The sequence below is a fragment of the Tiliqua scincoides genome, chromosome 3 (genome assembly GCF_035046505.1).
Source record: "Tiliqua scincoides isolate rTilSci1 chromosome 3, rTilSci1.hap2, whole genome shotgun sequence".
NCBI classification, from domain to species: Eukaryota; Metazoa; Chordata; class Lepidosauria; order Squamata; family Scincidae; genus Tiliqua; species Tiliqua scincoides.
In genome coordinates this window covers 94,748,333-94,766,353 of record NC_089823.1, presented here as the reverse complement: position 1 = coordinate 94,766,353, position 18,021 = coordinate 94,748,333, and the positions used below count along the sequence as shown (strand labels likewise).

At 43.1% G+C, this 18,021-nt stretch overlaps 1 protein-coding gene across 1 annotated transcript in view; it reads right to left on the bottom strand.

Moving 5' to 3' along the window:
• Nucleotides 1-18,021, bottom strand: part of SH3RF3 (SH3 domain containing ring finger 3) — a 254,499-nt gene that overhangs the window by 46,093 nt on the left and 190,385 nt on the right. Inside the window, exons 6-8 of the mRNA XM_066621660.1 lie at nucleotides 13,521-13,608; nucleotides 4,190-4,360; nucleotides 2,902-3,149 (exon numbers count right to left, since the gene is read on the bottom strand). Of these exons, the coding sequence (XP_066477757.1) occupies nucleotides 2,902-3,149; nucleotides 4,190-4,360; nucleotides 13,521-13,608 (507 nt within the window). The remainder of the gene's footprint in view (nucleotides 1-2,901; nucleotides 3,150-4,189; nucleotides 4,361-13,520; nucleotides 13,609-18,021) is intronic.

Genomic DNA, 18,021 nt, shown 5'->3' with positions numbered 1-18,021 from the left:
ACAACACAAGCACTGTCAACATAGCAAGAAGTACGATCCAGACTTCTCAGCTAAGCACTTCTAAAAGTTCCACTGCAATCAACCTGTATTAAAAGCTCCATTTTGTGTGGTTTGCACCCAGGTTCTTTGACTAGACATCATCTGAAACTGCAAGGGTGCAATCCTGACCGTGCCCTGGGCAGGCACAAGTCCCTTGCACTGGCCTGGGAGGGTTACAAATGTGCCGTAAAACATGTTTGCGCCTCCTTCGGAATAAGACAGCTCGCAGAGACCAGATCTCGGCTTCGTGGTGGCAGCGGCGGCAGGTGAGTCTATGCTGGCTGAGCTCAGCTGATGCAAGGGTCTGGGGGGGTGGGGAGGAGGTGTTCTAAGGCAGGGGGTGGGCGGGCGGGCAGGTGGTAGGTGGGCCCATGGATGGGCAGACAGGGAGCAGGAAGCGGTGCCAGGACCTGCAGTTATGCTGGATCCTAGCCCTGTTCCCAGGCAGCGTGGAGCAGCTCTAGGCTGCTCCGTTCTGCTGGAATCTGTGCCACCTATCAGGTGTCAGCTGGCGCAGAGACAAGGAGACCCACTGGGGCCGCTGTAACTGCCCCAGGATAAGGGGAATTTTTTCCCCTTGCCTTGGGCTGAGCCTTAGCCAGCCCCAAACTTGCACTGGATACAGTGCAGGCCTGTGCTAGTGCAAGTTAGGATTGCTCTGCAACTGTCCATTATGAGGATTGTTGCATGATCTTATAACTTCAACAGCTGTATTGAAAAGACTAGCTAATGTGGTACAAATCAGCATCATGAAAATGAAAGGTCTATAACCCTCCCCTACTAATTCACTTTGCAATGTACAGTCATTTGCATGTTTAACAGACAAATGAGCTTCATTCCAAGCAAATGTGCTTAGGATCTTAGCTTCTTGCAAAAGCTACCAAAGATATCCCCTTTAAAGCCATATATTTTATGTACTGCATACTTAGAATTATATAAAGTATTACAGCGCATGTCTGAGGGGGTGTCAGGGCTATTTTAACCCTTTTCTCCCCCTCTTAATCAAGTATCACCTTTTGCAGGGACCACTTTTGCAATTACCACCACTACATGTCAGTGAAGACATGTAATGAAGTACATTGTACATGAAGTACAGTGTACTACCTGCTATATTGTGATGTACCACCAAGTGGTGCCACTGGTTGAAAAGCACTGATGTATATAATTAGCCATCAGATAGTTATTTCTGGTAGGTGAGTCTTAACTATATAGAACTACTAACAGCAACAAGCTGCTTTTATCACAAGAGAATAATTGGCTGTAAGATCCCGCATCAAGTCACTCTATATAGTTCATCTATTCTACCACTGTTCATATGAAGTCCCCATTATTACAACATATCCAGGAAAGACTTAGGCTTTGCATCTTTTCAGACTAGTCCTTTCTTTCTTACTTCTAGCTGAAACTGTACAGTTTATATCTGTTTATTATTGAAAGAACATTCTCTTCAAATTTTTAAAAACTAGGTATCTGCAATGTATTCATGACCATGAAATTCAGGGATAGCATATGACATTCATGCCAGGTTTGAAGCTGCCATTTAACCTCCATATCCACAAGGTGATGTTGAATGTTTAAAAACACAATTCTCAGGACAGATCAGATCTCTACAGCAATGCTTCTCAACCTGGGGGTTACAACCCCCAGGACAGTGGTTCTCACACATTTAGCAACAGGACTCACTTTTTAGAATGAGAATCTGTCAGGACCCACTGGCAGGAACATTTTTAACCATCCTAGGCTGCAATCCTACCCACACTTACCCGGGGGTAAGTCTCACTGACTATCATTGTTAAAATAATATACATAGTAGCTTGTTAAAAGTACAGGTCTGTAACATTTCCCCAAATGCAGTCACATACCATAGGAGCATCAAGTCTAATTTATTAAAAATAAAATATTAAAATGAATGGGAACCCGCCTGAAATAGGCTTGCGATTTCACCTAGTGGGTCCCGACTCACAGTTTGAGAAACACTGCCCCAGGAAAAAACAAGAACCAGTTGATTTCCTCTTATGGGGAATGGCTGCAGTGGTGACAGCTAGAAGTGGGACACAATTGCAGCTAGGAGCTGTTTTGAGCAGTAGGGAGGCCTGCAGAAGGGATTGTGGCCCCCTTGCAATCTCTGGATGACTGGTGTTACCCCCCAGGTACCTTAAAAAACTCTTGTTGCGGCAGCAGCGCCATTGCTGGCGTGCCTTTGGAAACCACTGCTATACAGGATAGCAAAGCAATCTAGTTGCCCTCAAAAAACATTTCTGAAAAGTCTCTGAATTGTCACAGATTATTAACCCTTATTTACAATGGATTATGGCCAATGTTGCAAAAGCAGCATAAGTTACTATGCAAGAAATTCTTCTTTGAATCAAGAATGCCATCTAGAAGAATAAAAAAGGTATGCTACAAAATACGTGTGTTTTTTATTTACATTTACTGTAGGCTAGGCGTATTTCAAATCTCTGGATTTATCACTTAGGTTTGCTCTGCATAATAAACACCTTTCATCTTTCAAAGCCTAGTAAAACATTTTAAAATGTTAAGCCAGGCACTGCTTGACAAGTGGACTTAGAAGTGTTAACCTTCTTAGCATGCAGGATGCTTTCTGCTCCAAAATGAATGTGTGTAAATATTTGTAAGTGCTGTAATTGATTTCAGCTGTGGCAACACGACAACCTGATAAACAAAATGTGGTTCCCAGCAATCAATAAATACTACAGGCAAATAAAACCTCTCCTTATTACATGCTCAGTTTAAATAGAGCAAAAGGTTTCCTGTGAAAACCTACAAAAAGGATTCCAGTGGCTTGTGCATCAGAGATATAATATCTGATCTGGAGAACGGAATGTCTGGACACATACATACCCATTTGTACTGAGCCACGAGGCTGGATGACTGTTTGCTGAGAGGAATACCTCGAGCAATTATTCATTTGCGGGGAGGCTGTTGGCAGCTGGGGTTGAGTGGGAGGGGCAGTGATTGGAACAGCTGGTCTGATAACAGTAGCACTGTTTGTAAGAGCGGGACCTCCTGAGTGAGCAGCTCCCAGAGAGCCTTTTGCAGTGGGAGATCCTCCTGCTGTATTCCTGGGCTGACCAGCTCCTGCAGGAACTCTGGAAAGAAAGAAAGCTGAATGTGAATATAGTGTACAGACATACAATGTGACCAGGTCACAGTCTTCAAAGAGGTTTCCCCTAATTTTCAATTGTGAAATCAGTCATGAGATTATACACCACATGTAAGTTACTGTGAATGTGATGCACGATTGCCCCAATATGCAAGTATATATTCAGAAGTACAAAAGACATGTGGACTGAGTGACCAGAAATTAAAAATTATGCTCCTAGGTAGCATGAAGGTGCTGTATTGATGCAAACAGATACGTTTTAATTGTTACAACAACCAATTGGAAAGAATGCTTTTTTAAAGTAAAAATATGGATTAGAAACTTAGATCAGTGATTTATGGCCCAATTCTATTCCCACCAGCCCACAGCGTGCAGTGCCATTGATGGAGCATGTGCTGTATGTTATAGTGGGGACGGGTGACAGCTAAGGGTAAAATCTTAATTTATTTACCTCGTAGGCTGCCTGGCCTCCATGTCTTTAGCTGGTATAAGTCTAAGGAGCCTTCTGGGAGCAGGTCCAGCTGCCAAAATTCTCCCTTGCCTGCCCCCCAAATGTCCCCAGCCCAGCCTGATCCCTGCCCTGAACTGCTCATGATCCTCTCTCATTCTGCTGCCCCTGTTGAGCTCTGGCAGGGCTTTTGCATTTCACTGCCATGTGTACAGGGCCTCTGGTAATTTATGCTGGCAATCTTGGCATGCATGAGAGTGGTGCAGCTTGTGTGCCAGTGTCCTGGGCTTTACAGTGGTGGATCATAAGATCCGCCACTGTAAGGATTCCACAAGATGGGGCTGTTCAGAGCTGCTGTTAGATCAGTTCCCCTCGCCTCCAGAGGGTCCTCTGCTGGAACGTTCATTCCAGCAGCACAGCGGACTAGTAGGATTGGGTCATTAACAGAGTTATGAAATGGACAGTGATCTCAGTATCAAAAGCAAAACCTATCTAAAGTGCCATTGTTCCCTTGTACCCATTTTTGTAACTGTGCTCAAGAGGTTTCTGATTCCTCAATGCAAAGGAAAGTATCTCACCTGGAAACAGGAGTGACATAATTGCCTGGAAAGACTCCAGACATGCCATTTCTCAAAGATGTGCCTTTAAACCAGCCATCTTGACACTTCTCAATAACGCGATACATTTCGCCCTTGCGTAGCTCCAGCTCATCTGTCTTCTGAGGCTTGTATGCATATAATGCTAAGTAGCTGCAGGAAAAGAGACGTAGATAGATGAAACTGAAATACACAAGTGACCATCAGATTGTCTTTTAGTTTAACAGAAAGTTCCATTTATTAGAAATATAGTATATGTTTCTAGTACAAAGACAAAAGTAACTAAAATAGTTAAGAATGTCAAAGACCAGTGATGAAAATAACAAGAAGGGAAAATCTAATGGCCCCAATCCAGCTGAAATTACAGCAAAATCCTATCCAAAGCCCTTCCACCAATGCAGCCACGCCACTGGAGAGTGTGTGCATCCTGTGGGAGGGGGGCAGTTCTGGAGCTCTCCTCCAGGCACAGGAACAAATGTTCCCTTACCTGGGTTAAGCCTCCACTACCCTGATGGGTCTACTCTGGCCTGCACCAGTGATTGCTTGTGCATGTCTGAGTGGACCCAGGTAAATGGATCAAGGGGGAAAGAACAGTGTTGGAGCTGCCACTGGCCCTTCCTGGCCTCAACATACCCCTCCTTGCCCTGGTCTCCACCCTGTTCTGCCACCTTCCTGCCCATCTACCACCCATTCATCCATGCTGATTCACCAGTGCTGGGGCTTTTCTGGAGGCTGCTTGCCACTTGCAGTGCCAGCCAGCCTGTACAGAATGGTAGGTCATGTTTTCTGACTACCGTAAAGCGCATTGCACTGCCAGAACAGGAATTCTGATGGTGCAATGGGCTCATAGGATTGGGTTGCTAGTCATTACTTCTAAGTTCCGCTGAAAGCAAAGTAATAATGAAGACATCCTGCAACATGTCTTTTTAAACAAACAGAACACATCTAGCGAGTGGAATTAATTGCAAGAGGCCACTGAGACCAATTGCATCTTTAAAAGAACCAGATATAATTGATAAAGAAGACAATTCCGAGCCTTTACTGTTTATGGATTGCTCATGAGTGCTCTTTTAAAGGCCACAAAAAAGAGTTGGCTGTATTATGTAAAACCACAGTTTGCTGCTAAATTCATTGTGATTTTTTTCTTGTAACAGGACTAATATACAATGGAGTTGGAGAAGGAGACCAGACCCTTAGAACACACAAAAGAAAAAGAAACACTGAAGGCTACAACCACCATGACGGTAGACTGCAGCCAATAAATGTGATGCATGACTTTTTTAACTTCAGCTCTCTAGGAAACATAATTGAGGAATAAATCTTGTTTGTTTTCTTTATTCTATTCCTTTATGATACCGAGATTCTTTTAAGCTGTTCTGCAGGCCGGAAATAAACAGCAGTAATTATTAGAGCGCTTATACTTTGTAACAGCTCCTCCAGGCACACTTTGGCTCACTTCACCCGGTGCTTGCAATATACTGTGCTCTGGTCAGATGATTTGTATTTTTATTCAAGCAAGAGACCTGAGAAAATAATCTGGCCTCCTTTGTTGGTTGTGCACATGGAGACAGCATTGGCCACCTTCGCTGGTACTGCCACAGGTGATGTTAGGAGCATAAACATAAAAGGAATAGAGCATGATCCTATTCTTCTCTGGTCTGTGGTACTGGAGCAGGAGTCAGGCTTCCCAGCATGAAGAAAAAGGACAAATGTGCTCTGGTGCTGAGGGATTGCCTTAGCCCTAATGATGCAGCAGCTGCAGCTACAGTGACACAGAAGGAAGCTCCTGTGTGGCACAAGAGAATTGTGTCCAGGGCAGGAAGAACACCGGAGCAGGCTCAGTCCAAGGGGAAACAGTACTTGAAGCTACACCTCCAGCTGCCGCCACCGCCGCCTCCTCCTTCTTCACAGGAAGAAGTAGATGAGCACGTGCGCACAACTTCTCTGCTTTAGGGGAGGCAAGGCAATGATGATGGCGGCAGCCTACCTGCTGCCTCAGTCCACTTGCTGCCTCTTCCTCAGTGAGTGAGGCGGAGAAGAGAGATGATAGCAGCACAAGCGGCCTGATCTGTTTGCTGCTGCACAAGTGACTGTTTGCTGCCAGTTCGCAGAGGAGGAAGCAGTGGGTGGATAAAAAGGGTGGCCACTTCCACCTTTTCTTGTTCATGGAAGAGTACAAGAAGATGATGGCAGCGGCAGTGGTACTGGCTTTCTTCTTGACTTCCTGTTATTACTTCCTTTCCCCCTTGGCACTGCCATGCTGTTCAGAAATGTGGCAGGGTGGGGCAAAACCAGGAGCCAGGAGACAGGGAAGTGGGACAGCGCCTTTCTTGGCTTCCTTGCCCATCCCATTCTGTTGTTCTATTTCAATTGCTCTATTTCAAACCACAGAGCTGTACAGCCAGGTAAGAGGGCAAGTAGGAGCCAGGTGAGCCAGTGGTGAAACTGATGGGTTCCGGATGCTGCCTGAGGCAGCTGTCCTCATCTTGCCTCACCACAGGGTCATCCCTGGTTGAAGAGATAGTACAAAAGGCAAGCCACCCCATGTATTTTTATTAGTATCTAACTTCTTCAACCACAAGTGATCAAAGTAGTTTACATAGCAAACGAATCCTGGTTGGATATCCTGGTGTGCTGACAAACTGGCTAGAATAAACCAGAATTTGCTGGACTGGGATATAGCAATGAATTGCTATTCCCCCCCCCCCCCCCCAAACTGTGAGCAGAAGCTGCAAATTTCCTCTCTTGATGTGGAGAGGAAGTGAGTGAACCTGAGGCTAGTGCTAGTAATGCTAAACTGTTGAGGAAAGCTTCTCCTTATCAGACAGAGTAATGGAATGCGGCTTCCAAGGACAGAGCTTACAGCCCAGTAATGAGAAATATAGACACGGAAGTTGTCCACCACCAATAAGTCTGTATTTCCAAATATTCACAGCAGCACCAGCAAGACAGATGAAGCAGTCACTTGCAGCACAGCGAAGAGGACATAGCAAGTAACACCACCACACATGACTTTCCGTGACCACCAACGACCCACATATGAGGGCTCTAACAGCCTTGCTTATAAGGAACTGTGAGCCAATCATGATGGGTATTACATCATCCTCTTACCTCATTCCTGAGCTTGCATCAGCCACATACCCTTACATTGCAGTGCACTGTAAACCCTTTGCCATGATGACTCAGCACTTTATACATAGGCTTACATGGGATACATTTTGGCCCTGCCTTATTCAGGCCTGCAAATTCAGTCTGGGTCATGCTCTAACCCTGACATAAACTTTGGTGCAGGAGAGGTGTCAAGGGTTGGCCAGGTTAGGCTATGCCCACCAGAGGGCCCCCTTGGCCAGGTAGACCCCTTGAACTCACAGTATCAGTGGCAATAGCAATGACCCACATGTTGTGGGTAGTGCCATGAGGATTCAGCGTAGGTCTTTGTCAGGGACCCAGTGACTTGATGCCAGCACTCCCATAATGGCTTAGTGCTGCGGTTTTCAAACTCTCTGAGAGTTTGAAAATTATTATTATTAACAGCATTTATAAACCGCTTTTCAACAGAAAGTTCACTTCCGCAAAACCGGAAGTGGAGCGCGATCACTCTACTTTTACTTCAAAGCAGGCACTCACGCAGGGCTCCCCGCACCCCCAGGACGATGCTGCAGGGACTGGTGAGTGCATCCCAGTCCCTGCAGCCCCGTTAGCGACGCGATCCTGAGGATTGAATCGCTGACTTCCCCCCTGCCCCCACCCCTTAAGGGGGCAAAGGCCAGGGCCCTCAGGCCAGGGCCCTCAGGCTGGGGAGTCATGACGCCCCAGTCTGAATATCACTGGCCTAGTGTTATATCTGAAACTGCCCATTATTTTTTTTTTATCCATACTCTGAAGCAAGGAACTTTGGACTTTGTGCAAGGTGCCAGTTCAGCAATAGACAAACCATGAAATCATAGTTAACACAGACCATAATTTCACATTGTATCCAAACCCAGGCAGTTTCTAAAGCCTTGGGTAAGTCCAGGCTGAAAGCAATCAATTTAATTTTACTTATTTATTAGTTGCAAATCATTCTTATCTTTCAGTACCATGAATCAGAACTGCTACTGAGATAACACCTCCCTGTTGACTAGTGGCACAGCAGATAGTACAGATGGCTAAATGGACATTTCTAAGAACTATGTTTGCAAAACCTGACTCCACCCTCCTGTGTGGACTGACCTTCATACGTGTATGCTGGATGAAGACTGTTGCGCTTGATACCTAGTGTCAAAAACATGGAAAAGCTACTCCTGAGCAGAAATGGCCTAGATAACAAGAAAAATATTTTTATACTTCTTTGGTGTGTGCTCTTGGCAAAGAATTGAGATTAACTGTGTTCTCCAGCTGTTAAGTCTCTGGACAGGACTGCTTTTCATCAAACGCTAGTACACACATTGTGGCAAAGAAAATCACCCTGACACTTTCAAAGCTTCAATAAGATGACATTTTGCAGTATTATAGGTGGGATCTAGTTAACTGACACAGTTTTAATATATGATATTCAGCACTAAAAGTTGTCTGCCAGAATTTCCAGCTTTAACTTTGGCCTGGGGGACTTGACTGTGACTGAATTTATAATGCTGAATTCACGGTGTTACGGTTAATGTCATCTCTGTAGGTCTATTATAAAATTGCTTTGAAGTGAAGCTTGGCTTCTAGGCATGAAGAGCATGAAGGTGCTTATTTTATTTCCCCCCATGTATATATATATTAAAAAATATCTTTTATCTGGTCAAGAGTTTTTATAGGCAACTGACACCTGCCTTATCTTTTTAATGGCACTCAGAGAATTAAGTGTTCATTATAGACTGAGAATATTTCAGATTGAAATATCTGCTATTTGCACAATAGTAATATCAAATTATCAGCTGGAATATTTCACATGTAGTATCATTCACCAAGAAAACTACAAGAAAATGCCAAGTGCCATTGTAGACATTACAGAGAAGGGGGGGATGAAAAAAGCAGGAGGGATGAGGAAAAGGGGAGATAAAAGAAGACTTGGAGATGGTAAGGAAATTAAATGAGTTCTTTGCATCTGTCTTCATGACAGAAGACCTTGGGCAGACACCACTGCCCGAACGGCCCCTCTTGGCCAAGGAAATAAGTCAGATAGAGGTTAAAAGAGAAGACATTACAGACCTAATTGACAAATTAAAAATCAATATGTCACTGGGCCCAGATAGCATCCACCCAAGGGTTAAGGAATTGAAGAATGAAGTAACTGATCTCTTGACTAAAATATGCAACTTGTCCCTTAAAATTGCCACAGTGCCAGAGGACTGGAAGATAGTAAATATCACATCGACCTTTAAAAAAAGGGAGGGGACCCGGGAAATTTTAGGCCATTCAGCCTAATATCTGTTCCAGGTAAGATGGTGGAATGCCTCATCAAAGATAAAATTTTAAAACACATAGATGAACAAGCCTTGCTAAGGGAGAATTAGCATGGCTTCTGTAAGATTAAGTCTTGCCTCACAAACCTTTTATAATTCTTTGAAAAGGTCAACAGGCATGTGAATGTGGAAGAACCCATGGACTTTATATATCTGGACTTTCACAAGGCGTTTGACAAGGTCCTTCACCAAAGGCTACTGAAAAAAACTCCACAGTCAGGAAATTAGAGGGCAGGTCCTCTCATGGACTGAGAATTGGTTGAAGACCAGGAAACAGAGAGTGGGTGTCAATGGACAATTTTCACAATGGAGAGAGATGAAAAGTGGTGTGCCCCAAGGATCTGTCCTGGGACTGGTGCTTTTCAACCTGTTCATAAATGACCTGGAGACAGGGCTTAAGCAGCGAGGTGGCCAAGTTTACAGATGACACCAACTTTTCCAAAAGGTGAAGACCAGAAGAGATTGTGAAGAGTTCCAGAAGAATCTCTTGAAACTGGGAGATTGGGCAGCAAAATGGCAGATGTGTTACAATGTAAGTAAATGTAAAGTCATGCACATTGGGGCAAAGAATCAAAACTTCACATATAGGTTAATGGGTTCTGAGCTGTCTGTGACAGATCAGGAGAGAGATCTTGGAATACTAGTGGATAGCTCAATGAAAGTGTTGACCCAATGTGCATTGGTGGTGAAGATTAATTCCATGCTTTGGATCAGTAGAAAAGGTATTGAGAATAAGACAGCTAATATTATAATGCCATTGTACAAATCAATGGTAAGGCCACACCTGGAGTATTTTGTCCAGTTCTGGTCGCCACATCTCAAAAGAATATAGTGGAAATAGAAAAGGTGCAGAAGAGAGCAACCAAAATGATTACTGCGCTGGAACACCTCCCTTATGAGGAAAGGCTCTAGCGTTTGGGGCGCTTCAGTCTAGAAAAGATGCGCCTGAGGAGGGACATGATTGAGATATACAAAATTATGCAGGGGATGGATAAAGTTGATAGAGAGAGAAGCTCTTTTCCCTCTTACCCCTCTTTTCCCTCTTCCCACCAGAAACAGGGGACATCCACTAAAATTGAGTATTAGGAGAGTTAGGACAGACAAAAGAAAACATTTATTTACCCAGCATGTAATTAATCTGTGGAACTCCTTGCCACAAGAAGTATCTTGCCTAGATGCCTTTAAAAGGGGATTGGACAAGTTTCTGGAGGAAAAATCCATTATGGGTTACAAGCCATGATGTGTATGTGCAACCTCCTGATTTTTGAAATGGGCTATGTCAGAATGCCAGATACAGGGGAGGGCACCAAGATGCAGGTCTCTTGTTAGCTGGTGTGCTCCCTGGAGCATTTGGTGGGCCACTGTGAGATACAGGAAGCTGGACTAGATGGGCCTTTGGCCTGATTCAGCAGGGCTTTTCTTATGTTCTTAAGTATGAGTGACTTGTACTTCCTCTCCCCATACTTCCCTCATTCAAAGGAGGAAATGTCATCCCAGTCCTTAGATACTTTGGAGAGTGATTTAAAGGGAAAGGAGGAGTTTATAGAAATTGCTCAGCTGAAGTCTTTCTCAGAGATCCTGGAGACTGGCCCAATGGCCCAAACCCAGTCTGAAAAAGTGTAGATTATCCAGAGAAATAGGAGTGACACTGTCCCTGAAACTGAAAGTTTTAACCACCACCTGAACTCCACCACAAGTGGACAGGGTAACACCCTGGGTGGTGGGCGTGGTAATGTACCATTGCCCTGCCCTCACTGGTTCTTTGGATGTACCTTTTGATACAACACAGATATTTCAATGCGGTTTGTTTCAATGCATTCTGCATGAAATTATGCACTGATTGATTTATAACAATGGTATTATTCCTCCAAACTATGATTTTAGTGATTTTGGTCACTAGTGACCCCACTCCAGGGTGTCATCCCCCCTCCAACACCTTATTGCAGCAGTTCTCAAACTTTTAGCACCAGGACTCACTTTTTATAATGATAATCTGTCCAGGACCCACCGAAAGTCACGTCACGGCCGGAAGTGACATCATCAAGCAAATTAAAATCAATATGTATAAATAAAGTAAAACAAAGAAATAAGGGGAAGCCAGCCCTGTCCACCAAGTGAATTTTCTCTGTAGCCTGCCTGCAAAACCCCTACTCCTCAAAAAATCAGTAGGGTTTGCAGCCCTACCTAATGCCCAATTCAATTTAACTTCTGTTTAAACCAAATCACTGTCAGGATCCACCTGGCTTTGCAAGTCTAAAAATAAAAAAGTTCACCTTATCTACTGAAGCCTGTTTTCATCCTTTTAAGTGGCGGGGGGGGGGGTCTGCCTTCTGGAGCATTTGCTGAGCTCGACATTCATCAGATCGGGACTATTCTGATGGCCTCGCATTCCCCTTTGACTAACCTGACCAGGAGCCAAGGTTACTTGCGAGTAAATGCAAACGTGTGAGTTAGTTTCGTTTTCCATAGGGCTCAATACATTCGCCAGCTTGGAGGGAGGGACCTCCTTCTCAGGTGCTTTTGCGTTCATTAAATCAGGAACCATTCTGGTGTTGTTGGATTCCTCTCAGCCTGCCCTTTCCAACGGACTAAGGTACATTCGCCTACTCGCAAGTACATGCGATATGGCTCAGTTTCACTTTCTATAGAGCGCCATGCATTTTTTGTTTTCCGTTTTTTGGCAATAACTTTTGATAGAAAGGAGAAATTGCACTCTGGTTTTTTCATTGCATTCCGCTGTAAATTCCGCATCCAACGGTATATAGTATGATGGGGTTATTCCTAACCACCACAATTTTAGCACGTCACCCCCAGTACACATCACCTAGCGTGGCCCACACCCCCTGAAACCTCCCTTAGCAATGCCACTGCACACACACAATCTATACCTTACAAACTGTCCTCAATATAACAGAAAGCACAGAATATGCACACACCTGCTCCACTTTGAGAATCTAAGAGAAGCTCTGCTTTCCTTTGGTTTAAATAAACTGTTGCAGTAATCAAAGTGTACATTCTGTGAATCCCCAACCACAGGCAATAACAAAGAAGGTTCATTTTATGACAATGCTGGATATTTTTATAATAAACTAATGTACTGTAAAAACAGTGCATTTGTTTCTGCTTCATTTTTATTAAACTATATTGTTGACAATACACCATTTTGAAAAATTCCCGTTTTCTGAATTTGGTTATGGGTTAAATGATCATAGTTCCTTAAATTTTCCTTTGGGCAAAGCAGATACATAATTAAATCTAGAGGCTTATTTGGGGGCAACATATTAAGTATGGGCTCATTTTGGGGGTTTCTGTTTGAACAGTATAAGATGTTTAAAATATATACATATGTAAAGCGTATCAGTTGGAAGATACATACAAAACATTTTCCAATGTCTAAGTAGTTTGCCTTTTATTCTTCCAAATATTAAATATCCTACGTGCTTGTACTTATGCTAAAACTCTTGCACACATCATGCATATTGTTAGTACTATAATACATACCTGGATCATTTTTATTCTAGAAACAGTCTCCCTAACAATGAAGGTCTAAGGTGCTCAATTGTATGAGAGTGTTATAAACAGCTTAATTTACAGGAGATTTTTTCCCCAGCAGATAGGCACGCAGTCTGCCAGAGAATGATTCATATAGCTGTAAAAAAATCTGTAAAAAATATACCTAAAAATGGACTATGTAAAGAAGGTGATCAGGCCTTTCACTGTTAATTTTTTTAAATTCTAGCCAAAATCTGGGTCATGACCAAGGTAGTGATAGCTACATTTGAATGCTCCTTGTAGTAGACCTATTCTTTTAAAGACTGCAAACAATACAATCAAAATGATTTGCGTATTGTTAAATTTGTATTCAGGGCAACATTGATACTTACATGTTGAGGGGTAGCTGGACCTTTGAGGGTGTTCCCTGATCGCCAATGATTGTACTTGTACTTGTTCTGGGTCCAGCCATGGTTCCAGCTAAAGTAGAATCCTAGAAACAAAAAATGGAGCAAAATTAAATATGCAATGTCATGAAAGGCTATATTATTTCTCCCTTAATTTGAAAGATTTGCACTGGAAGCTGCCTGCAACATTGATACATCATTCTTGCAATGTCAGCTTAATGTTATGGGCCACCATCCAAAGAGCCCCTGATAGTGTCAGAGTGCTTTCAGACAAACAGGTGTATGAAGAGTGCTCTCAAGCTGTTCTATGGCCATTCACCACTTGACTGAATCAGAGCTATGAAAAACAGTGACAGTAACTCTAAATCTTATTCAGTGAAGTACTTCCTGTTGTGGTTTCTAGTTGTTCCTAGTTATTATAAATTCACAGTGACTTCTGAACACAACCTTAGGCAAAGCAAGTGAATACACTGTTTTCTGAAATTGTAGGACATCATGCTGTTGGCAGCTAATCCAGCATTTTCTCCGAAGGGGCTTTTTCAGAATGGGGCAGTGACCTTCATGGATGCCTCCTCCATGGCTCAATTGATCCCAGCTATAGACCAGATGGAACATTGTGAATATACAGCAGTCAATAAGCCTCCTAAGCACAAGCTGATACGTCATGTCTTATGACTAAAGTGCAAGTACTTCTAAAAATGTGTATTCCTTCTATCTGCTTTGTTATTTTACCATAACTTTTTTTTCTCACTTTAAAAGCATGCACTTCAAGCTTTGCAAATTCCAGGAACACATTTCTGGCATGAGAGACATTTGCCTGTAAATAATAATGGTTATATCTCAGCTCTAATGTGCTTATAAAGCTGTGGTCAGATGTTATCCAAAACCATAATTTGTTTAGATAAACCTACAGCTCCACATTTATGTCTGAACTGAGTCTGCCCACAAATTGTGATTTCTTTGGGGTTGACAAACCAAGATCTGAAACCACCATTTGAAGCAAGTTTTCAAACCACAGTTTGTGTTAACTGTGGTTTCCTACTATGTCTGAATTCACATATCACTGACAAAACAGTTAAGAGGACCACTGCTGTACCTCAAGACCCTGCTGCACTGTGGAGTCAGGGAATGAATATATGCAGCTGAATTTTAAGCAGATGAGAAACAAAAGCAGATGGCCAGCCCAATTCTACTGAAATTCCCCTGCACCGATGTAGCGGGGCAAACGTGTCTTGCGCTGTACCCCATGGGGGAATTTTGCAGTCTGAAGGACTCCCCAATGTAGGGGGACAGCTGCAGTAATGGGTCTACTCAGACCTGCGCCTACTAAATCACTGGTGCAAGTCAGAGTGCAGCCATCTTGGTGATCTGGCCTCGGAAGGGGGACAGGATAAAGCATGTGTGGCTGCCACCAACCCCAGTCCTCCCCCAGCTGATCTGCCAACCTCCCTGCCCCATTACACCCTCCTCTGCCCCTGCGCTGCTTGGCATGGAGCTTAACTGCCCTGGTGTGTGCTACTACTAACTCCAACCCTGTTGTAATGTGCCTTACAACACATTTGCCACAGCCTGAGCTGGTGGAACACTCGCTGTGCTGGTGCAACAGTACCACAGAATTGTGCTGGAATACTTCTAAATCTGTGTTGCCTGCTGAATATCCAGAAACTAAAATCATGGTTTGAACTCTTAGTAATGGTTAGTGCAAATCAAGGTTTCACATTATGTCAGAATCAGACTTATGAGTCTCAGGACTCTCCATTTGGGAAACAAACCTTTGTGACTACTTAACAAGATCTACTGAATATTTCTATCTCCAGGACAGTGCTTAATTTGATCAGTGGCATCATTTTCCTGCTACTTCACAATCCTATTAGCTCTTTTTGTAATAATATTTTGTGTGTTCATTGAAAAATAGATGACCATAATTTAATCCAGTGCAGTTTTAGTCTCAATATTAATTTTTATAACCAAGAATGTTGATCTTGTTAGTGGAAAGGGATGCCCCACAGAGCAATAAAATAATAATTATTATCATTACAACGCAGTTTGTATTGAAGTTGATATTGCTTTTCACTCCTAGCTCACAACACATTTTCATACATAAAACCAGACTGAACTTTTCTTACAACAGACGATATACCGTCTTAAATGAAAGTGATGTGTCTTCTTTAGATGTTAGTAGCTAAAAGCTAAATCATTTTGAGAGATGGTGTGTGTGCATGTGGAAGAAGAGGTTGTAGAATCTCTCTCTGTAATGCCAGGCAGTGTGAGAGTGGAAACTGTCTTGGCTTCACTATAACAGTGTCTTCATGCACAATTTTTAACCTTTACTCATAGGAATGTATGGCAACCATTCAAATGGGGGAAAGTAAAGAGATGCACTCAGGATACCACTGGAGCTAAAGCTGCTTCCTGCCAACCTCAGAGATTCCAGCTATTGAGAATAAGAATATTGGAAGCTGCCTTATGCCAGGGGTCAGAGTATTTGTACAGCTCTCTGTACATTAAGTTTACGAATGAGTGCAAGTATGGGGCCAGGACAACCCTGTATCTCTGGTCCATATCCTCTGCTTCCGCTCCTTTTTTTGCACAAACAGCATCTGCTATCGTTGTAAGACTTTTCAATTCCTTATTTCACATTTATAAAAAAACATAATTCCACATTTTGATTTATAGAGTAGGGCAAAGCAGTATGTGGCTATAATAATGATAAATGAAGAAAACAAAAGTACCTAGAACTATCTGATGCACTTGTGCTCCACCCATTTGGATTTAATTGCAAAATAAAAGAATGTATCTATGGATAAAATTTGGCCCTATAATTTAAAAAGTTTCCTAGGTCCTGTAGTGATGGATTCAGCTATTTAGCTATTAAGGAACTTCAGATGAAATATATTCATAAATCCCCCATCTCTTCTATGAATTCTTATGGGATTTTTCAAATCCATGAGTTGAGACACATTTCCTAAGCTGTGAAGTGTGACAAAATATTAATGCCTTTTTTTTTCTAGCTCACCATCTTCTAATCTTAAAACTTCTATCAGTCATTTACTTAGTTGATGCCAGAGCCAGGAACAGATGCAAGGGCAATGGTGCATAAGCAGCTCCCTTTGATGTTGAACATGGGTGTCTGGTTCTGAAGACCAAAGATACAGAGTTGTTACAAAGGAGCACGGACTCTGCAGCAGAGAAGAATTAGGAGGAATACACTATGCTCTGGCAGACTGATTATGAAAAAGAGCACACTGAGGAGAGCACGTTATTGTGTGTTCCATTCATGGAACACACACTCATGGAACATTAATAGAACTCATACTCATTCACGTGTGCTCTATCCAATGGCCCAGATCAGACAGCAAAAGTCTTCCTGTGGAGGAGATGGGTGCACACTTCTCCCCGTGCTTATAAATACCGTGTGACTGATAGTCTGAACAGAGGTAAATACATGTGACTACTTGGTTCTTCCCTCAGAGAAACAAAAAAGGGAAAGATTACACAAATCAGGCCTTCACGTGTAGGATCTCTGGATGGGGCTTGGGGATAAGAGCACATGCTTGATCCTTCAATATGCAGATGCTGTGGCTGTCTTGATAATTGTGATGAAACCAGTAGGAATTCTCCTCTCTATGAAACATTTCATTTCACATAAACTGTGAAGCTTATGGCTCAATCCTAACCTTTGATTACTACAGCGGAAATCACCTTCTGCAGTTGTAAATGGTGCGGTACTACTGCAAATGGTACACCACTGCAGAGAATGAGGCAGCTGCCAGGGGGAGCTAGTGGCTTTCCATGTGTGCCAAAGGCCCACCAAGGCAACACTGGAGAAGGTATGGTGGTGTAGGGGGCAGTTTGTGGGTGTTTCAGGGTGGGGAAGGGGAGGGGGAAGGCAGTGGGCAGGCAGGCTGGAGGGGGTGATCTTGATGACAAAGGCGCACACTGGATCCTATCTCCCATTTTTCAACCTACGAGGGTCGCCCAGAAAGTAATGCACCACATTTTTTTTCTTCAACAATTATTTATTGAACACAATGAAACTTACACACAAGAAAGAATGATGTTTCTTCTACACTCCCTATTTTTCCACATAATCTCCATCCAGTTCTATGGCCTTCCTCCAGTGAGACACAAGGGCATGTATGCCCTGTCGGTACCACTCCTTGTTCTGGTCACGAAGCCATTTCTGCACTGTGCGAATCATCTCTTCGTCATCCTCAAAATGTCTTCCGCGAATGGCATTCTTTAATGGCCCAAACAAGTGGAAGTCTGAGGGAGCTAGGTCAGGGCTGTAGGGTGGATGGGGTAACACAGTCCAACCCTGTTTAGTGATGTGTTCCAAAGTCCTCAAACTTGTGTGAGGCCGAGTGTTATCATGTTGAATCAAACATTCACCTGGGTTGTTATGGCACCGAAGTCGCTGGAAGCGCTTCTTGAGTTTGGTTAATGTCTTCACATAAGCTTCAGAATTAATGGTGCTGCCTCTTGG